Source organism: Silene latifolia, chromosome 7 (assembly GCF_048544455.1).
Source record: "Silene latifolia isolate original U9 population chromosome 7, ASM4854445v1, whole genome shotgun sequence".
In the NCBI taxonomy this organism is placed as follows: domain Eukaryota; kingdom Viridiplantae; phylum Streptophyta; class Magnoliopsida; order Caryophyllales; family Caryophyllaceae; genus Silene; species Silene latifolia.
Genome location: NC_133532.1, coordinates 79,648,438 through 79,674,480, shown reverse-complemented (window position 1 = coordinate 79,674,480; position 26,043 = coordinate 79,648,438). Strand labels below are relative to the sequence as shown.

Here is a 26,043-nt window from a genome sequence, read left to right as displayed (position 1 = left end):
ACAGATTAATTCGTCCAAGCTAACATTACATACATTTAATTAAATATAACTTATTATATTTAATTTACGAATTGATTAATTAATTGTCTCAACTAATATTATTTAATTTTTATTAAATAATTATCTCATCAACACATTGACTAACTTTTTAGTCATTTGGGCATCAATGTGATTATATTTCTATAACCACATTTCTCAAACACATCCTATAGGTGTAACCTTTAGGGACCAGTTGATCACCGCCATCTGTATGATAATAACGTCAAACTTTATAGCAAGCCAACCGTTATTAGGTAAACGTTAATCAACTGATTAAATATACGAAGTATACCCTTGTGAACCTGTAAGAGATTTACAAATGTTATCATACTAATTTGTGGAGGACACAAGCTCCAACAAAAGGGTACTCCATCAGAAGTGGATATGAATGGCTTAGGATGCAACAGCCTAAGCAAGATTGGGTACTTCTGGTTTGGAGCAAATGGAACATTCCCAAACATACCACTATTGCTTGGATCATCATGAACAATGGATTGAATGTGAAGGAAAAACTATGCAAAATTGGCTACTGTACAGATGATAGATGTCTAATCTGTGACAGTGATACTGAAACACAGGAGCGTCTTTTCTTTAATTGCAAATACAGTCAAAAGATAATGCAGCAGATGGAACTCTGGTGTAGGTTATCTCTGCAGACTAACAGGGGTATGGGTATACTGCCTCCCAAAGCGTGCCTGAAACAGAAAGTTCAGTACCTGGTGGTGACTGCGTGCTATTATCAGGTTTGGCTACAAAGGAATAGTACTAGAATGAATCAAGTACTGATTAAACCAGAGAAGGTGTCTGAGCACATCATTGAGAAGTCAGGAGCAGAATCGGAAGGAAGCTCAAAGAACCAGTAACGAGCACTGATAAGATATGGCTGGCAAAATGGGGCATAATATGAGTATGCTAGAAGTATGAGTAGTCATATAATGTGTGTGCATATTTTGTAGTTGTTTTTCTCTGGCTATGAGTAACAGCTTAGTCTTTTACTCGAAACTTTTGTAATTAGCTTTTTTTATCTTAATATATTCTCACATTTCACCAAAAAAAAAAAAAAAACTCTAGTCATAGAATGTATAACTCTAGCCATTCTGAAAACTAAAGTTATATAATGTATACTCTAGCCATAGAATGTATAGCTCTAGCCATAAAATGTATAACTGTAAGCATATACAGTATAGTGTATAACTCCAGGTATAACTCTAGGTATAACTCCAGGCATCTAATGTATAACTCCAAAGTATATATTGTAAGACTCTAAGCATATACTGTATAACTCTAGGCAAATAATGTATAACTCCAGTATGGAAATGTCTCTATATTGATATCTGAGCTCACCATATCAGAGTCCAGTTAGAATGGACTAGAACACGACTCTTGCCACATGTCCCACGAGGCACAAAAGTTTTCAGAATGATCAACAACCATGTTTTTTTTCCTGCCTTGCCAAATTGCAATTGCTAGGTCCTATAAAAATGATAGACGGGGGTTGGCAGCTTATATCACAAGTTACGTACATTTTGTCACAAAATAACTTGCGGAGTTCGAGCACACTTACAGCGTGACCTAGGCCAAAGAAACAGCGCGAACTTGCAACAGCTACGGTGTTCGCGTGCTTAAGCTGATTGAGTAATACAGACCAGCAGTCGATGACATTGGCCATAATCTGAGACCCGGGCATCAACGTCTGGAGATCAATACGCGTTATGCAATTTGGGGTGTTATATGTGATCAATTGTTCCCTACAAAGGATTAGCAAAATGAGACACGCGGCAAGTGAAAAGATTCATGACATGTTTCACTGTCGTATTGAAATATAGGTAAAACTTATCTTTTACTTACTCTTTATTATGATCGTGGAATTGATCAAAGACATAATCCATTACATCCTTCCTCACCCTGAACACCGTCCTAAAACGTTCCTTGTTAAATCGCAGCAACTGTGAGCATACGTGCTGGTTAGGTTCGGGTGCCCCGCAAGCCTCAGAACAACCTAGATTCTCAGGCACAATGTCCATACATGGAAAGGGGGCAGTTGAATGCAGTAAGAAAGGATGGTGGATCATGTCACATTGCGGCACATAAATAGGGGGGGGGGGTGGTGGTGCAACCGGCTCAACCCTAGCACCAGCGATTTCAACTACCACACCTTTATTGGCCGCACTAATCGTTCGCTCATCAACCCCGGCAAATGCCTCATTCACATCTGTCGTGCTCATGAAAGTCAGAGGGATTTGATTTCCACTCCATTCCGTTGAAGGATCCCCCGGGGTGACCTCCGCACCATCGACAACAACTACGTTTTCACCCCCGTTGTTAGAATGTTGTTCAACATTCTCAATTACATCCTTCTGTACAGTGGCCTTAATGGAAAATAATAAAATTAAACACCATGCTTTTGTATCAAAAAAGTTACAGGTATAACTCTAAAAGTGATACAAAGAGGTCACAGAGTTACAGAACCAATGAATTACAGTTATAAATAGAAGGGCAAGAGTTATACACATGTGTGAAGTATTACAAATATGCTATAAGAGTTCTATATATTTGAGTTAGAGTTATACACATATGATTAAGAGTTGTACCAAACGGCCGTTGCAGTTGTACAGATTGAAAGATAAAGTTATACAAAGAGGCACTACAGTTACAAGGCCTCATCATAAGTTTCAACAAAGTTATACTTTATCTACTTAGAGTTATACACGACCAATTAAAAAAAAAACGAATGTATAACAAGTATTTAGAGCAAATTAACAAACTTACCTCGCCACCGTAGATTTTTCCATCTCCTTATCTGACTGTTGATTGTCTGACAATCTTTCAACATTTTCTTTCAATCCCTCCCCAAGAACTTGCTCATGCACCTCATCACCTACCCCGGGCCGAGTTTCAAAGATCCTCCGACAAAACCGTAAGCTTGGTCAATTTCCTCCACGGTGTACTTCGCCTCCAACAACAGTTCTCTGACAGTTTGGACGGGGGTGCACACAACTTGATCCTCTGACCCTGGGCTAGCATCTGACAATGGATTAGAAACTACTGTATCACCTCCCACTTCCTCCATAATCTTTGAACATGAAACTGCAACTGATTTTGTTGGCGCGTCAACACAAGGGTTACCACCCCTGCCACGCCCATCACTGGCGAGACTAGACATAACTTCACTTATTTGACGCGTAGATGCATCGATTCCGTCATTTTTTTTGGGGGACTCACTAACTACCTCTCCAAATGTAGGAGCATTACCAACAGAAACCTTCACCTTTCTCGCAACTGCTTACCTTCAAATACTTTTTGAATCTTTTCACCCTCAAAGAATTCTTAAGAGGCCTGACTAGGATTTAGGCCCGTCGGATCACTAGTTACAGCTTTGATCCTTGCGGTTACATCTGCGTACCATGAATAGAACACAATAGCGTTCATTTGCATCTGTAGATAAAGCTCGTGAGTACGCTGCATTGAAGAAGTACAGTAAGTTAGTTATATTATAATAGATGGGTACGTTCACCAAAAGAATCAATCGCAAAATATATAATAGTTTGAACTTACATCGACAAATTTCTAACTTTCAATTCCTGGTCATCCTCGACACCTGCTGGTAGTTCGATCTGAATGAACTTCTTCTCAGAAGTTGAGCAGGAGAGAGGGGGTATGGGGGCTGATAGCAACAGTAGTTTGGGTTCACGAGGGTCGCTGAGGCTAAAACTGTCCATACTCCTAATATAAGAGGGATCTTGAAGGCACCTCCGATACCTGGTCTTAGACAAAGTTAAAGTACCCAATCTCCCTTGAGCCACCTCAAATTTTACCCTATCTACAAGCGAAGTTTCATCCCAATGCTTAATCAAAGGTAGATCATGGAGGCACGGCCTACCCTTGTAATCATATCGCTGAAAGTAGCTTATCATGAGGAAGGGGATACAGCCACCCAACATCGTTAACCCCTTTTTACAGTCTGTCCCCGCTTTCACCATAATTTCAAATATAAGAGCACCAGTCAAAATGCGGAATGGCTTTAGGGTCTTCTACAGCCCTTAAAAGCTTCAAATCTATCCCGTTGTTTGGGGTAGGTGCGAGGAATGAAGATATAGAGAACAAAACAAATAGCCGGCAAAAATGATCGTCCACCTCCTCGCACTCCATAAGTTCCTTGTGAACTTTCCCTAAACTTATTGAACTATTTGCTTTCTCCACCCCGTAAGCTTGCCGCCATTTGTCCTTCAGCTCCTTATTTTCGGGATTGTTGGACCCCTTATACGAACCAGCAGGTACCAACGGGAGACGGTTGGGTCCAAAAGGTATCAAAAAACAGTCATGCACGTCATGCTTACTGATCATAAACTCCTTCTTCCGAGAAGCCCTGAACACATATGACCCATCAGAGAAGGACTCCAAGAATATGCGAACGTGTGCAAGTGGGAAGCTGCTAATCTTAAGCTCCAAAAGGCCACAAAATCCAATTTTCTTAACAGCGGACACCTGATCCTCATTAAGCTTTTCAATGAGAGAGACAAGCCTTTGAGGTCGACACGAAACCATGATTTCATGCACCCTCTTTAGCCTTGGCTTGGCCTCAACCATCTGGGGAAAAACAAGGACAGCACACAAAATTAGACATACTGTAGTTGCAATTAGAGATATTTGCAACAAAGAAATAGACATACTGTGAATTAAAGTTATACAATAAATAGTCAGAGTTATACAAAATATAAATAAAGTTATACATTCTGATAATAGAGTTAGTCAGAAAATATCAAGAGTTATACATTCTGACAGCAAAAGTTATTCAAAATGTAATCAAAGTTATACAACAAATGACTGCAGTTATAAAAAAGTCAAACTTTGAACCTTGGAATCAGGTCCCTTCTTAGTACTTGGTACATCATCCATCTGTAGGTGACAAACAATAGGGATTCAGATTATGTATAACCAAAATTCTGTAAAATCAAATTTTTGTAAAATCCAAAATTCTTTTCACCATTCAAAAGAAGAGATAATCAGGAGAGTTATACAGAATAACAGTAGAGTTATACATATAATAACAAAAGTTAGACAATCTGAAACTAAGGTTATATAATGTGTAACTCTAGCCATAGAATGTATAACTCTATTAATAAAATGTATAACTCCAAGTATATACTGTATAACTCTAAGCATATACTGTATAACTCTAAGCATATACTGTATAACTCTAAGCATATACTGTATAACTCCAGGTATAAAATGTATAACTCTAGGCATATATTGTATAACTCCAGTTATACATTATGACAATAGACGTTATTCAACATATAATCAGAGTTATACAACAAATGACTGAAGTTATAACAAAAGTCAAACTTTTAACCTTGGAATCAGCTCCCTTGTCAGTACTTGGTACATCATCCATCTGTAGGTGACAAACAATAGGGATTCACATTATGCATATATTTAGTTGAAGTTATACATAATTCAATAAGAGTTATATAAAAAAGAATTTTGAAGGTTTGTCATCTCTTCTTTTCAACCAAAATTCTGTAAAATTAAAAATTCTTTTCACCATTCAAAAGAGGAGATAATCAAGAAAGTTAGCTATACAGAATAACAGTACAGTTATACATATAATAACAAAAGTTAAACATTCTGAAAACTAAAGTTATATAATGTATAACTCTAGCCATAGAATGTATAACTCTAGTCATAAAATGTATAACTGTAAGCATATACAGTATAATGTATAACTCCAGGAATAACTCCAGATATAACTCTAGGTATAACTCCAGGCATCTAATGTATAACTCTAAAGTATATATTGAATAACTCTAGGCATATACTGTATAACTCTAGGTATATATTGTATAACTCCAGGTATAAAATGTATAACTCTAGGCATATATTGTATAACTCTAGGCATAGAAACTAAATAGAAGTAGAGTTATACATATAACAATAAAAGTTTGACATTATGAAAGGAGAGTTGGTCACAGAATCAGAAGAGCTATACATCTAGTAACCAGAGTTATACATATTGAGTACTAAAGTTATACATCTAGTAACCAGAGTTATACATCTAGTAACGTATAAATAAAAGTCAAAACTTTTAACCTGGATATCAAGTCCCTTGTCAATACTTTCTACAACATCCATCTGTAGATGACAAACAATTGGGATTAAAATTATCCATATATTTAATTGAAGTTATACATCATTCTATAAGAGTTATACCAACAAGACGAGATTTTTTACCTTTGATTCAGATTTCTTGGAAGTTTTCTTAAAATTGAAAAATCAAATGAACTTTTTTTATGATAGTTTAACAAAGGCAATAATTAACAAATCACTAAATAAGGAATGGAAAAAATACCTTATAAAAAAATGGAGACAGACGAGTTTGCAGGCGAGTTGGAATTAATTGGTAGTGATGAAAATGGCGTCTGTTGAGTTGGAATTAATTGGTAGTGATGAAAATGGAGTTATCAGCAATGTGAAGAAAGAAAAGGAAGACGAAATGACAGGAAATAGAGGGAAAAAAACCGCAAGTTGTTTTGAATTATGTGGAAAATGAGGAGGGAAATGATGACGGACTGATGGACATAACAGTATAGCATGCATGGGTTAGTGGGTAAGAGGAGAGAGGTAAATCTAAAATATTAGTTGAGTGGGGTTTTATTGCGCAATCTTGGCCATTGGTTTGCTTGATCCAACAGCCCACATTAAGACTTATGGACTTAATATGATATAATGGCCTTAGTTTATCTCTTCTTTCTCTCTCTCTCTCTCTCTCTCTCTCTCTCTCTCTCTCTCTCTCTCTCTCTCTCTATATATATATATATATATATATATATATATATATATATATATATATATATATATATATATATATATATATATATATATATATATATAAGCAAGATCCTATGAGTCCACCTATATATTTGAGTCCATGAGTCCATAAAACAATATCACGCACTATACAAAACAATATCACGATTTTTTTTTTCAAATTTTTTTTTCAAATTTTTTTTTTTTTCAAAATTTTTTTTCGATTTTTTTTTTCTAAAATTTTTTTTTTTTTTTTTTTTTTTTTTTTTTTTTTTAAAGTTTTTTTTGCCGTGATATTGTTTAGTATAACGTGTGATATTGTATTACAAAACAATATCACGATTTTTTTTTCATTTTTTTTTCGAAAAAGTTTTTTTTTTTTTTTTTTATGTAAGATGTGATATTGTTTAGTATAACGTGTGATATTGTATTACAAAACAATAACACGATTTTTTGTTTCAAATTTTTTTTTTGAAAAAGTTTTTTTTTTTTATTATTATTATTATGTAAGCTGTGATATTGTTTAGTGTAACGTGTGATATTGTATTACAAAACAATATCACGACTTTTTTTTGGAATTTTTTTTTTCAAATTTTTTTTCTCGAATTTTTTTTTGAATATAAGCTGTGATATTGTTTAATATAAAGTGTGATATTGTATCATGGACTCACGGACTCAAAAAGATAGGGTGGACTCATGTGATCCTAATTCTATATATATATATATAGAGAGAGATCATGTAAGTCCATGTATATATATTGAGTCCATAAGTTCTATTATGAGTCATTGGATGGAGGGAGATGGAGGGATGAGATGAACCCACCCAAAGTCATTAGAGAGGCTAATTAACACACCTTACCAATCCACCCTAATTAATCACTAATTTACTGTATATTTGTTTTTCACCCACTCATTTCTCTCTCATCTCACACATTTCACTCTTCTCTTCTCTTAAAACCCCAATAAAAAAAACCCCAAAAAATCCAAATTAATTAAAAACCCAAAAAATCCAAATAAATAAAAAATCTAAATAAATAAATAAAAAACCCAAAAAATCAAAAATCAAAACAAATCAAAACCCCTCTTCCTCATACACCACCACCCCACCCCACCCGACACCACCACCCACCACCACAACCGCGAGTAAGTTAACGTTGTTTTTTTTTTTTTTTTTTTTTTTTCAGATTTTGTATTAAATTTGTTGTTTGGAGTTGTTTTATTTCTATTTGTTAATATTAATCTTAAATATATTAAAGTTACTATAATTCATATTTTGACATTTCAAAAATCGTCTTGTTTTTATTTTTTCAAATCTCGTCTCGTTAAAATTTGTTGTGTTATATAAATTTATCAGTTTAGTATTTAAATTTCAATGTATATTTAGTTATTTTCTCAAATTTCAATGTTTATAACTTCAACCTCTTATTTTATAAATTATTTAAAATATCGTCTTGTTAAATTTCGTGTTGTTATATAAAATTTTCGGATTTAGTATTAAAACTTCAATGTGTATAACTTCACCGATTTCATGTATAACTTCAATCAACATTATGTATAACTTCACTGACATTATGTATAACTTCAATTCACATTATGTGCAACTTCAATGACATTGTGTGCAACTCACTGACATTATGTGCAACTTCAGTGGACATTAATGGCATTTGTGCAACTTCAATCTCATGTGTTAGTTTCAAATCTGAATTTACATTTGGACAAAAGTTATACAATTCTGCACTAAAGTTACACGATTTTGGACTAAAGTTACACAAAAAAGGGCTAAAGTTATACTATTATGGACTAAAGTTACACAATTTTGAACTAAAATTATACAAAAAAGACTAAAGTTATACTATTATTGACTAAAGTTACACAATTTTGGACTAAAGTTATACAGAAAATGACTAAAGTTATACTATTATGCACTAAAGTTACACAATTTTGGACTAAAGTTATACAAAAAAAAAGGATTAAAGTTATACGATAGGTAAATATACAGGACACGTTTATATAAATTGTCATACTGTAATTTTAGTTTTTTTTGTATAACTTTAGTACAAAATTATGTAACTTTAGTAAAAAATTGTGCAACTTTAGTCCAAAAAAAGGAGAAATGAGAAGAATAAGAGATAACTTTTGTCCTAAATATTGTAACTTTAATGTTTAAAGGGTATAACTTTAGTCCAAATTTGTGTAACTTTAATCCAAAATTGTGTAACTTTAGTCCATAATAATATAATTTCAGTCATTTTTTGTATAACTTTAGTCTAAATTTGTGTAACTTTAGTCCATAATAGTATAACTTCAGTCATTACTTTATTTATTATGTTGAATTTATGTAATTTTAGTGCAAAGTATATGTAACTTTAATTTTTCGAGGAGGTAACTTTAGTCGTACATAGTATAACTTTAGAGGTTAATAGTATTACTTTATTTTAATTATTGTATAACTTTAGCACAAAATATGAAACTTTAAAAAAGAGAAATAAAAAACCAAAATACTAAAAATCAATTAGAATGAGGAAGGAGTAACACTGAAAATTTCAAAAAAAAAATAACCAACAATAATATTGCATAAAAAAAAACCATCTGAACTTTAAGATTAGAATCCAAAAAAAACCAATAATAAGAAAAACGAAAAAGAATCGAAAGTAACTTTAATCCATAATAACAAAAACCCGTTAATCTAACAAAAAATTTAAAAAACCGTCTCACAACAACACAAACACACAAATACTAAAAAAAATATACAAATTAAGTTATATAAAATAGTTCTATAACTTTTGTATTTTATGCGTATAACTTTAGTCGTAAATAGTATAACTTTAATATGACAAGGGTATAACTTTAGTCATAAATAATGTAACTTTTCTTTTTTCATATATAGATCTTTTTTCAATTAAATCTGAAAAATAAAAAATGTAACAATATCTAAAAACAAAAAAAATATGTAACAATAACAAAAAAAAATTAGATCGAAAAAATAAAAAATGTCATCTATTAAGAAAAATTAACCCATAAATAATAAAACAAATTTGAAAATTTTAAATAAAAAACTGAAAAATTCAAACCAAATAAAAAAAAACCCGACACACCTCCTCCCCTTCCTCTCCTTCCCCACCTGCCACACTGCCCACCACCACGGTCTGTCACAAAAAAAAAAAAAAAAAAAAAAAAATGACACACCACCACACTGACCATAAATAATAAAACATGACCCACCATTAGAAACGACAACTAGGTTTATAGATCTTGAAAAAAAATGAAAGAGAGAGGATGTGTGTGCGGTTCAGATGAGAAGAAAGGAGGTCGACGTGGAGTGGTGGTGTTGTGTCGGTTTTGGTGAAGACAAATCTGGAAAAAAAAAAAGGAGAAAGGGAGGTGCGGTGGTGGGGAGATGCGTCGGGGTGGCAGTGAAGGGAGGCGGCGTTTGAGGTGGGTCCGTGCGAGGGGTTGGAGCGGCTGCTGTGGTAGGTTGTGGTGGCAGGTTCTAGGTGGTGTCGGCGCTGGTGTAGTCGGTGGTGGTGTGTGGTGTTGTAGTCAGTGGTGTTAGGTGGGTTGGGTTGTTGGTCGGGTTTTGGGTTTATTTTGTGTGTTTTTTTGGTTTTATTTTATGAGAGAAAAATGAGGGGTTGTGAGATATAGATAGAAAAGGGAAGTTTGTGATAATGAGGAAGTGAGTAGGGTGATAATAGAATGAGGAAGAAGTTATACACAATTAGGAAGAGTTATGGAGGATTAGGGAGGGAGATTAGGAAGAGGGATTTATGGCCTTCTATTTAGATGCAATCTCATCCATCCATCCCTTACATCCAATGATCCATATGAGGACTTAGGGACTTATATGATATAGTGGACTCATGAAAACCTCTCTCTCTCTCTCTCTCTCTCTTTCTCTCTCTCTCTCTCTCTCTCTCTCTCTCTCTCTCTATATATATATATATATATATATATATATATATATATATATATATATATATATATATATATATATATATATATATATATATATACGTGAAGTTCTTATAAGTCCCTCATATTATTTGAGTTCCTAAGTCTTTATAAGAGCTTTTGGATCATATAAATGGACCGTGTAGATTTGGTGCCATTATAGGCTTATTAGGCGTAAAAATGAAAAGGGAAATAGGTTGAGCAGGAGAGAGAGTGTGTGTATGTAAGAGAAATAGCTATTACCCACTGTACACACACATTAATATGCAGACTTCTTCAACTACCTTCCTCAACACAATACTACACAAACCCCACCAAAACACAATTTAAGAAAACCTCAACTCAGCCATGCATCCTTCCTGGCGATAATTTTTAGCAAATAAATATCTTATTTTCTTCCTTCATCATCTTCTTTCATTACATTAAGAGAACCACGAAGATCTACTTCGAAAAACAAGTAGCCAAACAACAAGACCGTATTCCAACATCAACTATGGCTGACTTGCAGATACGTTTTATCGATGGTAATTATTCGAACTTTTATTCGTTTTAACAACGTTAAATATTCATTTTTTTTTTTACAAATAAACTAGGTTAAATATGAAAACTCTATGTTATTTAGGTTATTTAAAAGCTCATTTTTTTAATATATGAACTCTTTCATTTCACGATATAACTAGTATTTAAAGTGAAAAAATGTAGAGAGTAATGTAATGAAGTTCAACGTTTAAACAATTACACTATTTGAAAGATAAAGTTACACTTTCCTTTTTTAAAATTACACATTTTTTGTTTCAAGTTACTGTATTGGCCATTACAATTACTTTTTTCCTAGATAATGTTAGATTTGAAATTATACTTATCCTTGTTGAAATTATACATTCGTTGATTGAAGTTACAGTATTGTCCTACACAAATTAATTTTTTCCTAGATAAAATTACAGTTGTTTGTAATCTGTTAAAATTACACTTTTCTTTATTTAGATTACAGTCAACATAATAATCATAAAGGTACAGTTAACTAACTACGAGAACACAAATAAAGTGTAACTGTAATAGACGAAAGTGTAGTTCTGACAAACAAAAGTGTAATTTTAACATGAAATAAAAAAGTGCAACTTTAACCAACAAAAAGTGTATTTTTTACGAACAAAAGTGCAATTTCGGAACGAAATAAAAAAGTGTAACTTTAATAGTAAAAAGTGTAATTTTAACAATTAAAAGTGCAATTTTGGCCAATAAAGGGGTTACTTTAACATGTTATAAAATGTGTAACTGTAACCCAAATAAAGTGTACCTCTAAGGGACTGTTGAATACAATTGTTAATCATTGGACTATTGACATATACAATTGAGCACAATGGAAAAAGAAAGCCGAACGAGGAAGAATTTTGCACGGAAGTTGAACAAAAGTTTACCCCATATATTGGGCAGGAATATCTGGAAATCGAGGAGGCAGTGACATTTTATAAAATTTATGATATTGCTTGTTGTTTTGATGTGCGGAAATACACGACAAAGAGATGGCGTGGCGGGGAAATAAAATCTAAACTGTTGGTTTGCATCCGAGAGGGATTCACGCATAAGGGACATATGGAGAGTAGTGGTCGCTAGGATTCGAGTAGGAAACACAAAGTCAGGCGCGTTGGGTGCAAAGCGAGGATTAGGCTATTTATGAGGAATGGCGAATTATTGATTGATCGATTTCACAGCGGCCACAACCATGAGCTCATATCTGCCAGGGACAGAGAGTTTCAAAAGTTGTCATGCAACATAACAGATTATCACAAAATGATAATCCTTTATAATTCAAGGGTGAGTATTCTAGTTATTTATTACTTTGGCTAAAAATATTGGTGTTACAGTATTATGAATTAAAGTGACACTTTGTAGGGTCTGTTGAAGTTACACTTTTCCTTCCTAAAATTACAGTTTTGTTGGTTAGAATTATACTTTTATGGGTTTGTTGAATCTACACTTTTCTTTCTTACAATTACTGTATTTATGCTTAAAGTTACACTTTTAAATATTTCTAAAAGTATGTCATTAATTAATAGCTAAAGATAGGAGCAACAAAGACTTATAAAATGCTGAAGGAACACGTAAATGGGTTTGAGAACATTGGAGCTAGCTTAAATGATTTTAAGAACTTTAACGGAGATGTGAAATACTACAATAATGAACGGGACGGTCAGATGTTCGTAGACCACTTTAAGGACATTGTTGTTAATAGGCAAGGGTTCTTCTTTGACTATGATGTTGATTTTCACGGTAGTCTGAGTAAAGTTATATGGGCTGACGGTATCGGTAGAAGGAACTACTCTATTTTTGGTGATGCAGTGTCGTTCGATCCGACCTATACCACCAATAAGTATGATATGGCCTTCACACCGTTCACATGGGTAGATCACCATAAACGATCAGTCACGTTCTATGGAGCGCTGGTTTCACATGAAGACGCGAATCATTTCAATGGGTTTTCAGCCGTTTTTTTCCTGCAATGGGTGGGAAGGAGTCTAAGTATATTATCACCAATCAGGATCCAGGTATTCTTAAAGTGGTACCCCTCTTGTTCAAGACAGCGCGTCACCGATATTGTATATGACATATCATGAACAAAGTGTCAAGCAAGTATGGATGACGAGAGAAGATTATTCTGAATTTCTAAAGAAATTGAATGCCATTATATGGGATGAAAACATTGAAGCAGCAGAGTTCGATGCAAAATGGGAAGAAATAGGCAGAGAACATGCAATTAATAACATTGATTGGCTTAAGGAAATGTATGCTAAAAGGAACCAGTGGGTTATAGCACATTTTAGGGACCTAGAGATGGGGAGTGTTATGAGGACAACTCAAAGATCAGAAAGTGAAAATAGTTTCTTTAAGAGATTTGAGAGCAAATCGGGATCGTTAGTAGAGTTTTCGCTGCGTTTTGACAGCGTTATGGACCAACAAAGACATACACAGAAGAAGCTCGGCAACGGTAACAGACACACTTCCTCCTAAATGTCAACGCATCTGGATATTGAGGTGCACGGGGCGCAAGTGTACAGTCATAAAGTATTCGAGGAATTTCAAGAAGAGGTCAAGTACTCAATCGATACTTGTAAAAGTAGTGGGTTTGCCAAGGGAGACTTTTTAGAGGTGACAACTGTAAGAGATGCAAACAAGGACAGGAATTATCAGGTTAAGTACTGCCCAGGTAGACTTGTCTATTGAAGTACAACATAACTGTAACTTGTTGGAGTTACACAATTATTCATTACAATTACCATTTTCTTTATTAAAGTTACACATCATAAAGTTTCACTTTTGTCAGTTAAAGTTACACTTTATTCTGTTACAGTTACACTATTTCTAACTTTTTAAAATAACATTTTACTCTATATTGTTGATCTATTTACATTTAAATCAAGTTGTAGCTGCAGAATTCTTGAAAGGAAAGGCATTCTATGCCGGCATGTAATATGCATTTACTCATCTAACGGACTGAAGACTATTCCAGATGAGTGTTGATGGAGCGGGTCGTTGTTCGGCATCAAACACATTTATACCCAACTACTAGCATAGCAAGCAAGTCAGGGTCGATCCACAGGACGGGGGTACTCAAAATGTTCAATCTAATTATACTTGTGCTAGGGGTTGTCACAATTGAAATGGGTTGATGTGAGATGTAATCTAAACTAATCAACAAAATGAATATAAATTAAGTAAAGCAATTAAAGGGGTTTATAAATAATTGATTAAAAGCACTAGGGTCTCATAGGTTCATAGGGGATTCATAGGGGTAGATCATACAAACTTGTTCTTAACTAGATGCAAGAACTTATTGTTGTGATGGGATCGAGTTAGTGTATATCTTACAATCCCTAAGAAGGTTTGAGTCCCGGAGCCGAGTCGTCTAGACTGTACAACACCTATAACTCGACTTAATCATTCCTATTCAACTCTATGAATGGTCTAATGAGGCTCGAGTTAGTTTATGTCTTACAAGCCTCATTGAAGAGATAAGGGATGGATAAAAAAATGCAAGGATTCATAGGCTCGCATTTCATCAAACATAACATGTGCATAGGTTGAAATCATAACAAGCAAGTAAATTAATTATGAGAACATATTAGATTAAGCATAGATCAATCTCCATGTTTGTTTCCCCTAATTCCCCATTAATCCTAGCTAAAGGACTACTCACTCATGATCAAGTTTAACATGTTAATAAGGTTGTCAATCAATACTAACAAAACAAAACATGATGAATAAATGATGTGATTAACAATAATTAAAAAAGGGAAAAAGAGATTATACCTATTTGAGATGATCCAAATAATAAAGCAAAGAATAATAGAAGAAAACATGATTGATTGATGAAGAGTTGTCAATTCTCCAATAAAAACCCAATAGTCTTCAATTACCCAATAATAAACTTTGAACAATAATTAAGGAAAGATTAATGTGTAATTTTGTGGAGTAATTGAGATTTTTCTATTCTAATCTACTCCTAATCTAATCTAAGGGGACTTCTTCTAAGCTAAGAGAACTTGGTTCAATTGATTATTACAAATGGAATATATATAGTAGTACATCATTAAGTTAAGCAAGGGTAGATTAGTAAATAACAATGCTAAGTGTTGAATAGAGAATTGCAAGTCCCGAGGGAAATGCGCGGATCAAGCTGCTACTCCCACCACGATCCGCTCGGATTGGCTTGAAGCACGGCTTGTCCCGTCAGGGATCTGCTCGGATCGCAAAGAAGATGCTCGGATCAAAGCTCCATGATCCGCTCGGCCTGGGCATCGGGACGCCCGGATCCTGGTCTGTGACGCTCGGATCCTGGGACAGTGTTCTTCTCCATTCTTGTCTGCCTAACAATCCGCTCGTCCTGAGTCTGGAATGCCCGTCTTCAGTCCGGCACGCCCGGATCTGAGCTCAGGACACGCGGATTGGCGGCCAGTTTGTCTATTTGAGCTCGGATTGTAAAACGGACGTCATTTCCTCATCCGGACTTCTATTGGAGTGATTCAAAAACCTAGACCACTTTATTTTTCGACGTCGTTTCATCTAGCATACTTTTAGAGCCAAACAAGCAACGCTTGGTTTGTTTTTGAGCAATTTCCTCTTGTAATGGCTTTCTTCTCCTTACTTTTAAGCCTATGATCCTACTATATACTCTTTATTTATACATCCTTGGTCATCATTCTTGCCTCCTCTTCATACTAATCCATTCAAAATCGTCAACAAGCTTCCGAATATGCGCGAGAGACGGGAATTCCACCTCATTATCTTTTTTCCTACAAGACATATACAATGCAATAGGAAAGCAAAATAGGAAGGAATTGACGGATAAAATGGCCATGAAATGTTATAATAGTATGCAAAATGGGCTCAATTAGGGGACTAAATGTGCGCAATTAACAGTCACATCAAACATCCCCAAACCAAACCTTTCCTCGTCCCGAGTAAAGAGGTGACTAGAACTAGACCTTTATTTAAACTATCTTAATAATATAACCGATGTGAGACAATTAGCGGGTCTCACTCCGCCCCTTCAACTCAAAACAAGACATCCATGAGGTAAGATGCCTTCTTGCAAGGCAAGGTGGTTTGTGACATTTGAGAACATTTCTTTTGCCACTTTTGATGTTTGGCATTTTGATACTTGGCAAATTTTTCAATCTTTGCATTTTTGAACATTTTTCAAAGTAAACCCATTTTGTAGCAAGGGTACTTTTATTGAAGTATAGGAGTCTATTTTTGCTCCTCTTTTCATTGATGCATTTTTCAAACTTTTTGATTTTCATTTCAATACTTGAACTCAATTTTGGAGATTTTTGTGCCCCTTCCCTTTTTTGTTGACAAAATGTGATAGAGGTGGAAGATGGTTGCATGGTTTCAAGGGTCACCTTGTAATAAACGGTAGCCAAGGATTCATCACATCACAAGGTACTCTTGACTAGGCCTTAGTCCATGGGTCAAAAGATACTAGTATAACACATCCTAGGGTGTCTTGAGGGTATTCTAGCAAACAAAGTCTCAAGGAGAAAAATTATCTACAAGGACATTATATACACTGGCCAAGCTTCCCAAATAGGCATTTTCACAAAATTTTCTAACCATGCAACTACATGCCATGATGCAACTAACATATATACAACTCCAATGCATATGCTTCTATCAACTATATATTATGCCATGTAAACTAAATGCAACTACTAACAACACATAGTTACACAAACCGCAACAACAAAATACACCATATCCTCCTTGACATGTAAGTCCATCCTCCTCATATGAATAATGAAAATAAATGGAAGCAAAATAGAGATTAGAGCGATCATACCAAGCGGTCTTCACATTCCCTTGATAATGCCTCAAATGTAGTGTTGTATCAATGTGAGAAAAGAACAAAATCACAAGTATATACAATTCTACACTACTAAATTAAAGAACATGTTTTTGGTTTTTGAAATTTTCATTTTTTTATAGATTTTGTTTTTATGAAATTAAAGAATATATTTTTGAGTTTTTTTCGAAATTTTTCAATATTTTATGTATTTTGGAATATAAATTCCCACCCCCCACTTTATTTTGGACATTGTCCTCAATGTACATGTAGGAGTAGGGAAAAAAAGAAATACATGTTTTTGGATTTTTGATTTTATGGAAATGAAGTACAAATGCAATGATATGATATGAATGAATGCATGCTCTAACTAAATGCAATTCTATATAACATATATAACAAATGAATGCAATCTAAACTATACTAAATGATGCATGTTTTCTAGTAAACTATGGTCACCTATGATCAAACCTCCCCAAACCGATTTAAGCAATATTTCTAGTGGAGGAGAAATGAGGTTGGGTCGTTAATGACTATGCATGAATGCAAATTTAACTATATGCAACTAACTATATGAGATATGTGGGATATATTACAATGCAAATTATACTATATGAACTAACTAATGTAAATGCAATATGAAATATTTCACAAATGCAAGTCTATTCTATATGATTAACTATAATGTATGTTACTTCATGGTCAAACCTCCCCAAACCGATTTTAAACACTATTGCTAATGTAGGAAGAAAGGGGTTTAATCATGAGGTAATTACATAAATGCAACTATACATGAGAGATAGGGAAAGAAAGGGTTCTTACAATCATTATAGGAGATGAAGATAGTAGATAGGATGCATACATAGCCATGTCATGAGCCAAATGAGAAAAGGTGAGATTTTAGCATTAATCTGCTCGAGTCAAGTCTGACCCGCTCGAGTTTTGGCTCGGGACGCTCGGATTCTCACATAGTGCATCCTGAATTTTCCAACCCATGCCAGGATGCACAGATCGAGCTCAGCTTGAGCGGATTCCTTCTGGGGACGCTCGGTTCACAGGAATCTGCCCGGATTGTCTTAAAGGAAGAATTCTTTCTTTTCTTGGTCTCCAACTCGCGCCAGTTGTTGTCGGGATGCACAGATTTCAAGCAATTTTCGACCCAACACCTTTATAATGATAAGTAGGATATGCACAAGCCCAAATTCTCCATTTTCTTCATTTATTTACATTTGCTACCTTCCCAATTTCATCAATTTCCTTCTAAAAGCTTAATCAAAATATGAGATCCCTCCCTTTCATCTCTCATGCAATTTATTAAATGAATAAATGAATGCAAATTTACACTAAATGCATTTTTAGGTTCACATACCTATTATTAGACTCCTCTAATAGTGAACTAATTAACTTGTTAATTATTTGTTCTTTAGATCTAGTGCATGCATAACAAAATGAAAGATTTATAAGAAAAACAATGTTCCTTACATTGTTGGTTGGTTCGAAATTATGGGAACAAGTAAGGTCACCTTCCTTCACTTTTTCTTGAGCTTATAATGATGGATGATCCTCCTAAGACTCCAAGTATAGAAGCCACTCCAATAAATTGCACCCAAGATGAATCCCAAAAATTCCTACTAATATTAACTAGATATTTAGTAGAAATATTACCTTAATAATACTAATGATCTTGTATTACTATCTCAAGTAATATATGATGTGTATTAGTATTTATGGAGAGCTATGTTGCATTTGCATGTGAGGAATTATTAGAGAGAAATAAGCAAAACTAGCAAAAAACAAGTAGTAGTCAAATGAGCAACCAAATGCTCCTTTTATCATGCCAAAACCGGTGGCCTTATAACAAAGGAGGAATCTTTTGTCATTTGTTTTTTACTTGTTTTGTTAATTGTAGGTAGATTGTGTAAGATGTAGTATGTAAAGGCTAGTATGTAAGGTCTCTTTCACACAATAACCAACATCAACAAAAGACAAAAGAGCATCTTTTGCTCATCTTATTTGGCCGAAAAAATGGTCCTTATATGGTCCATTTTTGCCTTTTGTCATTTGTCCCACAAATGCTTATAAGTCTTATGTTTAACTATCTTACATATTTAATTATTAATGTAATCATTTATCACTTAAATATTACACTTAATAATATAATATACACTCCACTTTTTGAGTAGTATACTACCATTATATCAACATATAATGGGTCCCATAATTACTAGTTAGTTAAAATTACAACTTCTTGTAACTTTAAATAATTAATTACCTCTACCTCAAAACTTATATAATACCTCAACTAATTTAGTAATTTAACGCTTAATTACTAAATTAAATCTTATTTAATCACATTATAATAAGACGCAAAATTGCACTCCCACAATTAAGGAATTAATTAATTCGTATCGCATAGAATTAATTAAATATCTATTTGGGCCTCATCCTATAGGTGTGACCTAAAGGGATCAACTGCCCACCACCGTCACACGACAGTAATGTCAAACTCTAGTTAGCCAATCATTACCGATTAATTACGGTTAGTCGACTGTATAAAGAATCATCCCTCACGTATTCTTAATATGAGATTTAATAATGATATTTAAATCAAATGATCGCACTATTGTTGAGGACACATTTCCCAACATGCATATATACAAGGTAATGGTTATTGAGGAACTCCATCAACCCAAAGATTGTCAATTAATAAATCCATGCCAAAATATCATTAGCACTCAAAGCACGTAGAAGTAGGTCAAATTCTTGGGAGTGGGACATCAATAGGCATACATAGCAACACAAGATTATGCAATTGAAAAATGCCCAAGTATAAGACCGAACAAGCATGTCAAGAATACTATGACAAAAATCATAAGAGATGTGATGGATGGTAGGAACATGAAATGGGTAGTTGGTTGGCAATTCACTCAACACTTCCTCTAAATAGTCAAAATCACCACATTCAATGCAAGTACTCTCATTATCATCTAAGGTGATTTCAAGGGTGTCTATTTGGGATTCCCAAATGTCCTCATACTCTTCATCCCAACAAGGTCCATTATCAAAGGGGTTGTCATAACAAGGCTCACCAAGTTCAACACAATTGTCTCCCTCTAACATGTCATCCTCAAAGGATGCATTTTTACTCAAGTTCACATCCATATCACTCTCACTTTGCCCATTAACATCAAATTCCATAGAAGTTGGGTTCATTGGTACACAAGAAGAGTAAGGTGTCGGCATCCAAGCATTGGTTTCACAATCAAGAATATACTCCTCCTCATCATCACTCTCTTCATCTAGCACTCCATCTTCCCAAGGAGGGGCAAATTTGTAGGCATAGTAGGTTGGCTCAAGGTTATAGGAAGGTTTATCATTCTCACAAATCTCATTTTCATCATAGTTTTCCTCAATGAATTTTTGAAATGTTGTTTTTATCGCTTCCATACCTTCCTTGGCACTCTTAAAGATGTCATGTACAATTTGCTTAAGATAATGGATGGTCATGAACTCAACAAATTCCCAAAATTCCTCACAACTCATCTAACATATCCTACCATCACTCAAGTGAAATGCCAAGTTGTGGGTTTCAAGGTTCATGCCATTATAAACAACACAACATGCTTCATAATTTGAAAGAGTAAAACCATGCTGCCAAGCATGAGTCATATAATCTTCAAATCTTGCAACATATTTATCAAATGACCCATTTTTATATTGCGAAAAAGTGAATGTAGACATGATAAACATATGAAATAGAACAAGCACAAGAAATAAAATTCCCAAGGAACCAAGATTCCTCAAGAAGAAGCACAACGAAAATTAGACAAAAGAACGATTCAAATACACAACACCGTCCCCGGCAATGGCGCCATTTTGATGGACCGGGTCGTTGTCCGCCATCAAACACATTTATACCCAACTACTAGCATAGCAAGAAAGTCGGGGTCGATCCACGGGATGGGGGTACTCAAATTGTTCAATCTAATTATAGTTGTGCTAAGGGTTGTCATAATAGAAATGGGTTGATGTGAGATGTAATCTAAACTAATCAACAAGATGAATGTAAAGCAATTAAAAAGGTTTGTAAACAATTGATTAAAACTACTAGGGTCTCATAGGTTCATAGGGGATTCATGGGAGTAGATCTTATAAACATGTTCTCAATTAGATGCAAGCACTTATTGTTGTGATGGGATCGAGTTAGTGTATATCTTACATTCCTTAAGAAGGTTTGGGTCCCGGAGCCGAGTCGTCTAGGCTGTACAACACCTACAAGTCGACTTAATCCTTTCTATTCAACTCTATACATTGTCTAATGAGGCTTGAGTTGGTTTATGTCTTACAAGCCTCATTGAAGAGATAAGGGATGGATCAAAAAATGCAAGGATTCATAGGCTCGCATTTCATCAAACATAACATGTGCATAGGTTGAAATCATAACAAGCAAGCAAATTAATTATGAGAACATATTAGATTAAGCATAGATCAATTCTCATGTTTGTTTCCCCTAATTCCCCATTAATCCTAGCTAAAGGACTACTCACTCATGATCAAGTTTAACATGTTAATAAGGTTGTCAATCATACTAACAAAGCAAAACGAGATGAATAAATGATGTGATTTAACAATAATTAAACAATGGTAAAAGAGATTATACCTATTTGAGATAATCCAAATAATAAAGCAAAGAATAACAGAAGAAAACTTGATTGATTGATGAAGAGTTGTCAATTCTCCAATAATAACCCCATAGTCTTCAATTACCCAATAATAAACTTTGAACAATAATTATGGAAAGATTAATGTGTAATTTTGTGGAATGATTGAGATTTATCTATTCTAATCTACTCCTAATATAATCTAAGGGGATTTCATCTAAGCTAAGAGAACTTGGTACAATTTATTATTACAAAGGGAGTATATATAGTAGTACATCATTAGATTAAGCAAGGCTAGATTAGTAAATAACAATGCTAAGTGTTGAATAGAGAATTGCAAGTCCAGAGGGAAATGCGCGGATCAAGCTGCTACTCCCACCACGATCTGCTTGGATTGGCTTGAAGCACGGCTTGTCCTGTGAGGGATCCGCTCGGATCGCAAAGAAGACGCTTGGATCAAAGCTCCATGATCTGCTCGGACTGGTCATCAGGACGCCCGGATCCTGGTCTGGGACGCTCAGCCTGAGCTCGGGACGCTCGGATCCTGGGACAGTGTTCTTCTCCATTCTTGTCTACCTAACAATCCGCTCGTCCTGAGTCTGGCACACCCGTCTTGAGTCTGGCACGCCCGGATTTGAGCTCGGGACGCGCGGATTGGCGGCCAGTTTGTCTATTTGAGCTTAGATTGTAAAACGGACATCATTTCCTCATCCGCACTCCTATTGGAGTGATTAAAAAGCCTAGACCACATGACTTTTCGATGCTGTTTAATCTAGCATACTTTCAGAGCCAAAAGAGCAGCCCTTGGTTTGGTTACAAGCAATTTTCTCTTGTAATTGCTTCCTTCTCCTTGCTTTTAAGCCTATGATCCTACTATATACTCGTTATTCCTACATTCTTGGTCATCATTCTTGCCTCCTCTTCCTACTAATCCATCCAAGATCGTCAATAAGCTTTCGAATATGCGCAAGAGATGGGAATTCCACCTCATTATCTTCTTTCCTAGAAGACATATACAATGCATTAGGAAAGCAAAATAGGAAGGAATTGACGGATAAAATGGCCATGAAATGTTATAATAGTATGCAAAATGGGCTCAATTAGGGGACTAAATGTGCGCGATTAAGAGTGACATCATAAGTGTTGTGAACAGATGGTGTAAAGATGCAATCCACTCTAAAATGTTCGATTGTAATGGTGAAGCAGCTGAGGACGTTGATATAATTGATGGAAAACAAATTGTGATGTCAGTAATGTGGTCAGAGGTTCATCAGACAGTTGGGATTCTTATGGGCAAATGCAAGGCTGATGTCCACAACTTTTCTAGTCTAATTAGAGAGTTTAAGGAGAAACTATCACCCATAGGATCACCATTGAATAAACAACAGTTAGAGCAAATTCTAGGCTGCTCTGCTAGTCAGGAGGTAACAATTTTGCCTCCTAAAAAATTAAAAAACAAGGGAAGTGGAAAGAGAATGTTGTCGTTTAAGGCAAAAGCAGTTGCCTTGGAATGCAAGACAAAACGCATGTGTAAATAATGCAAGCGAGTAGCTAATCATGACAAGAGGAATTGCCCTAACCCTTTTGCAGAGCACCCACCATTGTCACCATCATCAAAGGAATCGTCGGGAGAAGATGAAGAAGAAGTGGAGGAGGAAGAAGATGACATCTTAGAATAGTCACTATATTAAGATATTCCACTTATACCAATTTTTTGGATGTATTATGTATCATTTTCACGGAACATCAAGCTGCACCTCGTCTTTTGTTTAGACATCAAACTGCAGTGAAGTCATTTGATACCCGTTGGTACTAAAGCTGATTTTGTTGAAGTCTTTTGTTTTTGACAAAACTATTATTAATTGTAACATCAAATTACTGTAATTTCCAAAATCATAATGTTATTACAATTACAGTTACTCTTTATATGATTGGAATTACAGTTTGTCTGGTTAGAGTTACAATTTGGATTATTAAAGTTACAATTTGGATTATTAAAGTTACTTATTGAAGTACCCTGACAATTTTATTGAAGTTAATTACACTTTTATGTTATAGCAATTAGTGTTATACTTTATCGGATTAGAATTACAGTTTATACGATTAAAGTTACACTTTATCTCTTATAAAGCCCTATGACAAAGCTTGGTAAAACTACATAAATATCATTTTGAAACGTGACATTGTCTTACAAAATGAGGCAAAGCTTCCAAGAAGGTTCTTCTAACATTGTTTAACAAAATTAACTGCCTAATGATACCATGTATCAACAAGATTTTTACATACACAAGGCATATTATAAAAAAACATTATCCACTAGCTTAGGATTGTTATTTTTTTACAACAACCCTGGATATTTTACGTTTCAGTTGTAATTCCTTCCATAGCTTTTCTTTGTTGTTAATAAAAGCTTTGACCTTTTCCAGGACACCTTCACTTAAGACGTTCATGTCTGCTAGAACAAGGGTTGCTGTTAGCTGGATCACCAAATAACGCCTTAATTTCTTCTTCTCCAGGTCGGCTTGCAGAAAAGGAACACCCTCATACAATAGCATTGCCATCATGGTGAACAACCCAGACTCTGGTTTGTTGAGAGTAGGTGAGCATCCGCTAAAAGGTATTTGGCAGATCGCAAAATCAGGAATTTCTCTTCCTCTGGTGTTATCTTTGGTTTTATCTCGTGATTCCAAATATTCATACACTGCACTAGCCTACATATATACAAATTTACATCCAATTCTGATTAGGGAAAAAACATTGTTTTGAAGAAAATATTGGACGACAACTTACAATTAAACGCGTCGCCTTGCCCATAGGTGACTTCTGCAAATCAGAATGGCGCTGGTGGTCAAACAGGTTGATCGAACGTGTTTTGTGATTGATACATACGCATGCAAAATGGTCGTTGATGCAGAATGGGACAAAGAGTAAATCTGTTTTCAAGTTGACGGTTTGCCCACTTTCCACAATGAAGGTGTCCCAAAGTTGGTAAAGCTTATCATAGATGATGTCGGATTGTGTGCCAGGCTGCTCAAATGTTCCAAACAATACCAAGAGGAGCTCCTAAAAAGGCAAGGAGTGAACATGATTAAAGTGTTAACTTGTAAACATGCAAGTATTAAAATAATAACTCTATATCCGCGTAAGTGTAACTCTAAATAACAAAAGTGTATTCTAGTGACAGAAAGTGAAACTTTAACAAAGTGTAACTGCAACAAACAAAACTGTAACTCTAACAAACAAAGGTGTAGTAGTAGCGGATATCAGTTTAAAGCAGTTCTTTATCAGTACCAACATGTCACATTAATTTTCAACCAGTATAATCAAGCTATTATGCAATGGTTAATGGCAGTACCATGTGGCGTATACCGAAGAATGACATCCTTGCATGATCGCCATATTCCTCCTTTTCTAAATGGTTCAGCAATATCGACCAACACTCGATGACATTCAACGACATTAAATTTTCAGGGACCAGGGACATAATGTCAGCTCTCTGAAGCGTAGCGTGCCGATTTTACCAAACCAGTTGTTCACTACACTCATAATATTAAAGCACTCTATAATTAAAATACAACCAAATGTGAAAATAACATTATTTCAGAGTATTATTAATTCAGAACAATTGACCGATCCTCAAAATTGTGGTCATCTAACAAGCAATAGTAAGCAACGTGCTTTCTTCGTTGTTCAATATCCTTGATTAACGCTTGGTTGTTCCGGAGCAGCTTTGACACAACATGTGTACTGTAATCATCCCTACCACAGTCGAGCGAGCAACCCAAACCGTCCCTCTTTCCACAAGGCTGGCTCTTAACAGAGGAGATGGCTTTACCAGACGGAGTGCGCATGGTAACAAGTGTCACCTTCATGGCGGGCTCTTCAGAATTAGGAGCGCAGGCACGTTTTGTGGGGCTCGGCCCTATGTCACCATATGTTTTTCTCTTACCAACATTCAACTTCCTCGTCAATGGATGCCCAACAACCTCTTTGAACACATCAATCCGACGCAATATGTCTCGTCTGTAACTATTAATGTCACAAAGGACGAGGGTCGCAGCAAACTCAGCACGGTAAAGGTTCATAGCCTCCTCTTTCCCGAGGTCACATTGAAAAGGCTTCCCGCGGTAAAACGTCATATGTAGCATCATGTAAACACCACAGTCATTTCTCGAACACCCGATGCCTTGCCAACTGAACTCAATGTTTACGATCTTAAACCCGCTAACCTTTGAGCCCTTA

The 26,043-nt window shown here is 35.1% G+C and overlaps 3 protein-coding genes and 1 long non-coding RNA gene across 4 annotated transcripts; 3 read left to right on the top strand and 1 right to left on the bottom strand.

Moving 5' to 3' along the window:
• Positions 1–437: 437 nt before the first annotated feature.
• LOC141590281 (uncharacterized) lies at positions 438–902 on the top strand. The gene has a single exon (XM_074410882.1). The coding sequence runs from the start codon at positions 438–440 to the stop codon at positions 900–902; it is 465 nt and encodes a 154-aa protein (XP_074266983.1).
• Positions 903–5,392: 4,490 nt separating this feature from the next.
• On the bottom strand, positions 5,393–6,299 carry LOC141591154 (uncharacterized). The gene is made up of 3 exons (XR_012520694.1): positions 6,271–6,299; positions 6,130–6,171; positions 5,393–5,434 (listed from the first exon to the last, which is right to left on the bottom strand). It is a non-coding gene; the product is annotated as an uncharacterized LOC141591154 (long non-coding RNA).
• Positions 6,300–12,884: 6,585 nt separating this feature from the next.
• Positions 12,885–13,806, top strand: LOC141590280 (protein FAR1-RELATED SEQUENCE 9-like). Its single transcript, XM_074410881.1, has 2 exons — positions 12,885–13,343; positions 13,426–13,806. Exons 1-2 carry the CDS (start codon positions 12,885–12,887, stop codon positions 13,804–13,806), a joined length of 840 nt encoding a protein of 279 aa, XP_074266982.1.
• A 9,107-nt stretch (positions 13,807–22,913) lies between these two features.
• On the top strand, positions 22,914–23,339 carry LOC141590279 (uncharacterized). Its single transcript, XM_074410880.1, has one exon. The coding sequence runs from the start codon at positions 22,914–22,916 to the stop codon at positions 23,337–23,339; it is 426 nt and encodes a 141-aa protein (XP_074266981.1).
• Positions 23,340–26,043: the final 2,704 nt, after the last annotated feature.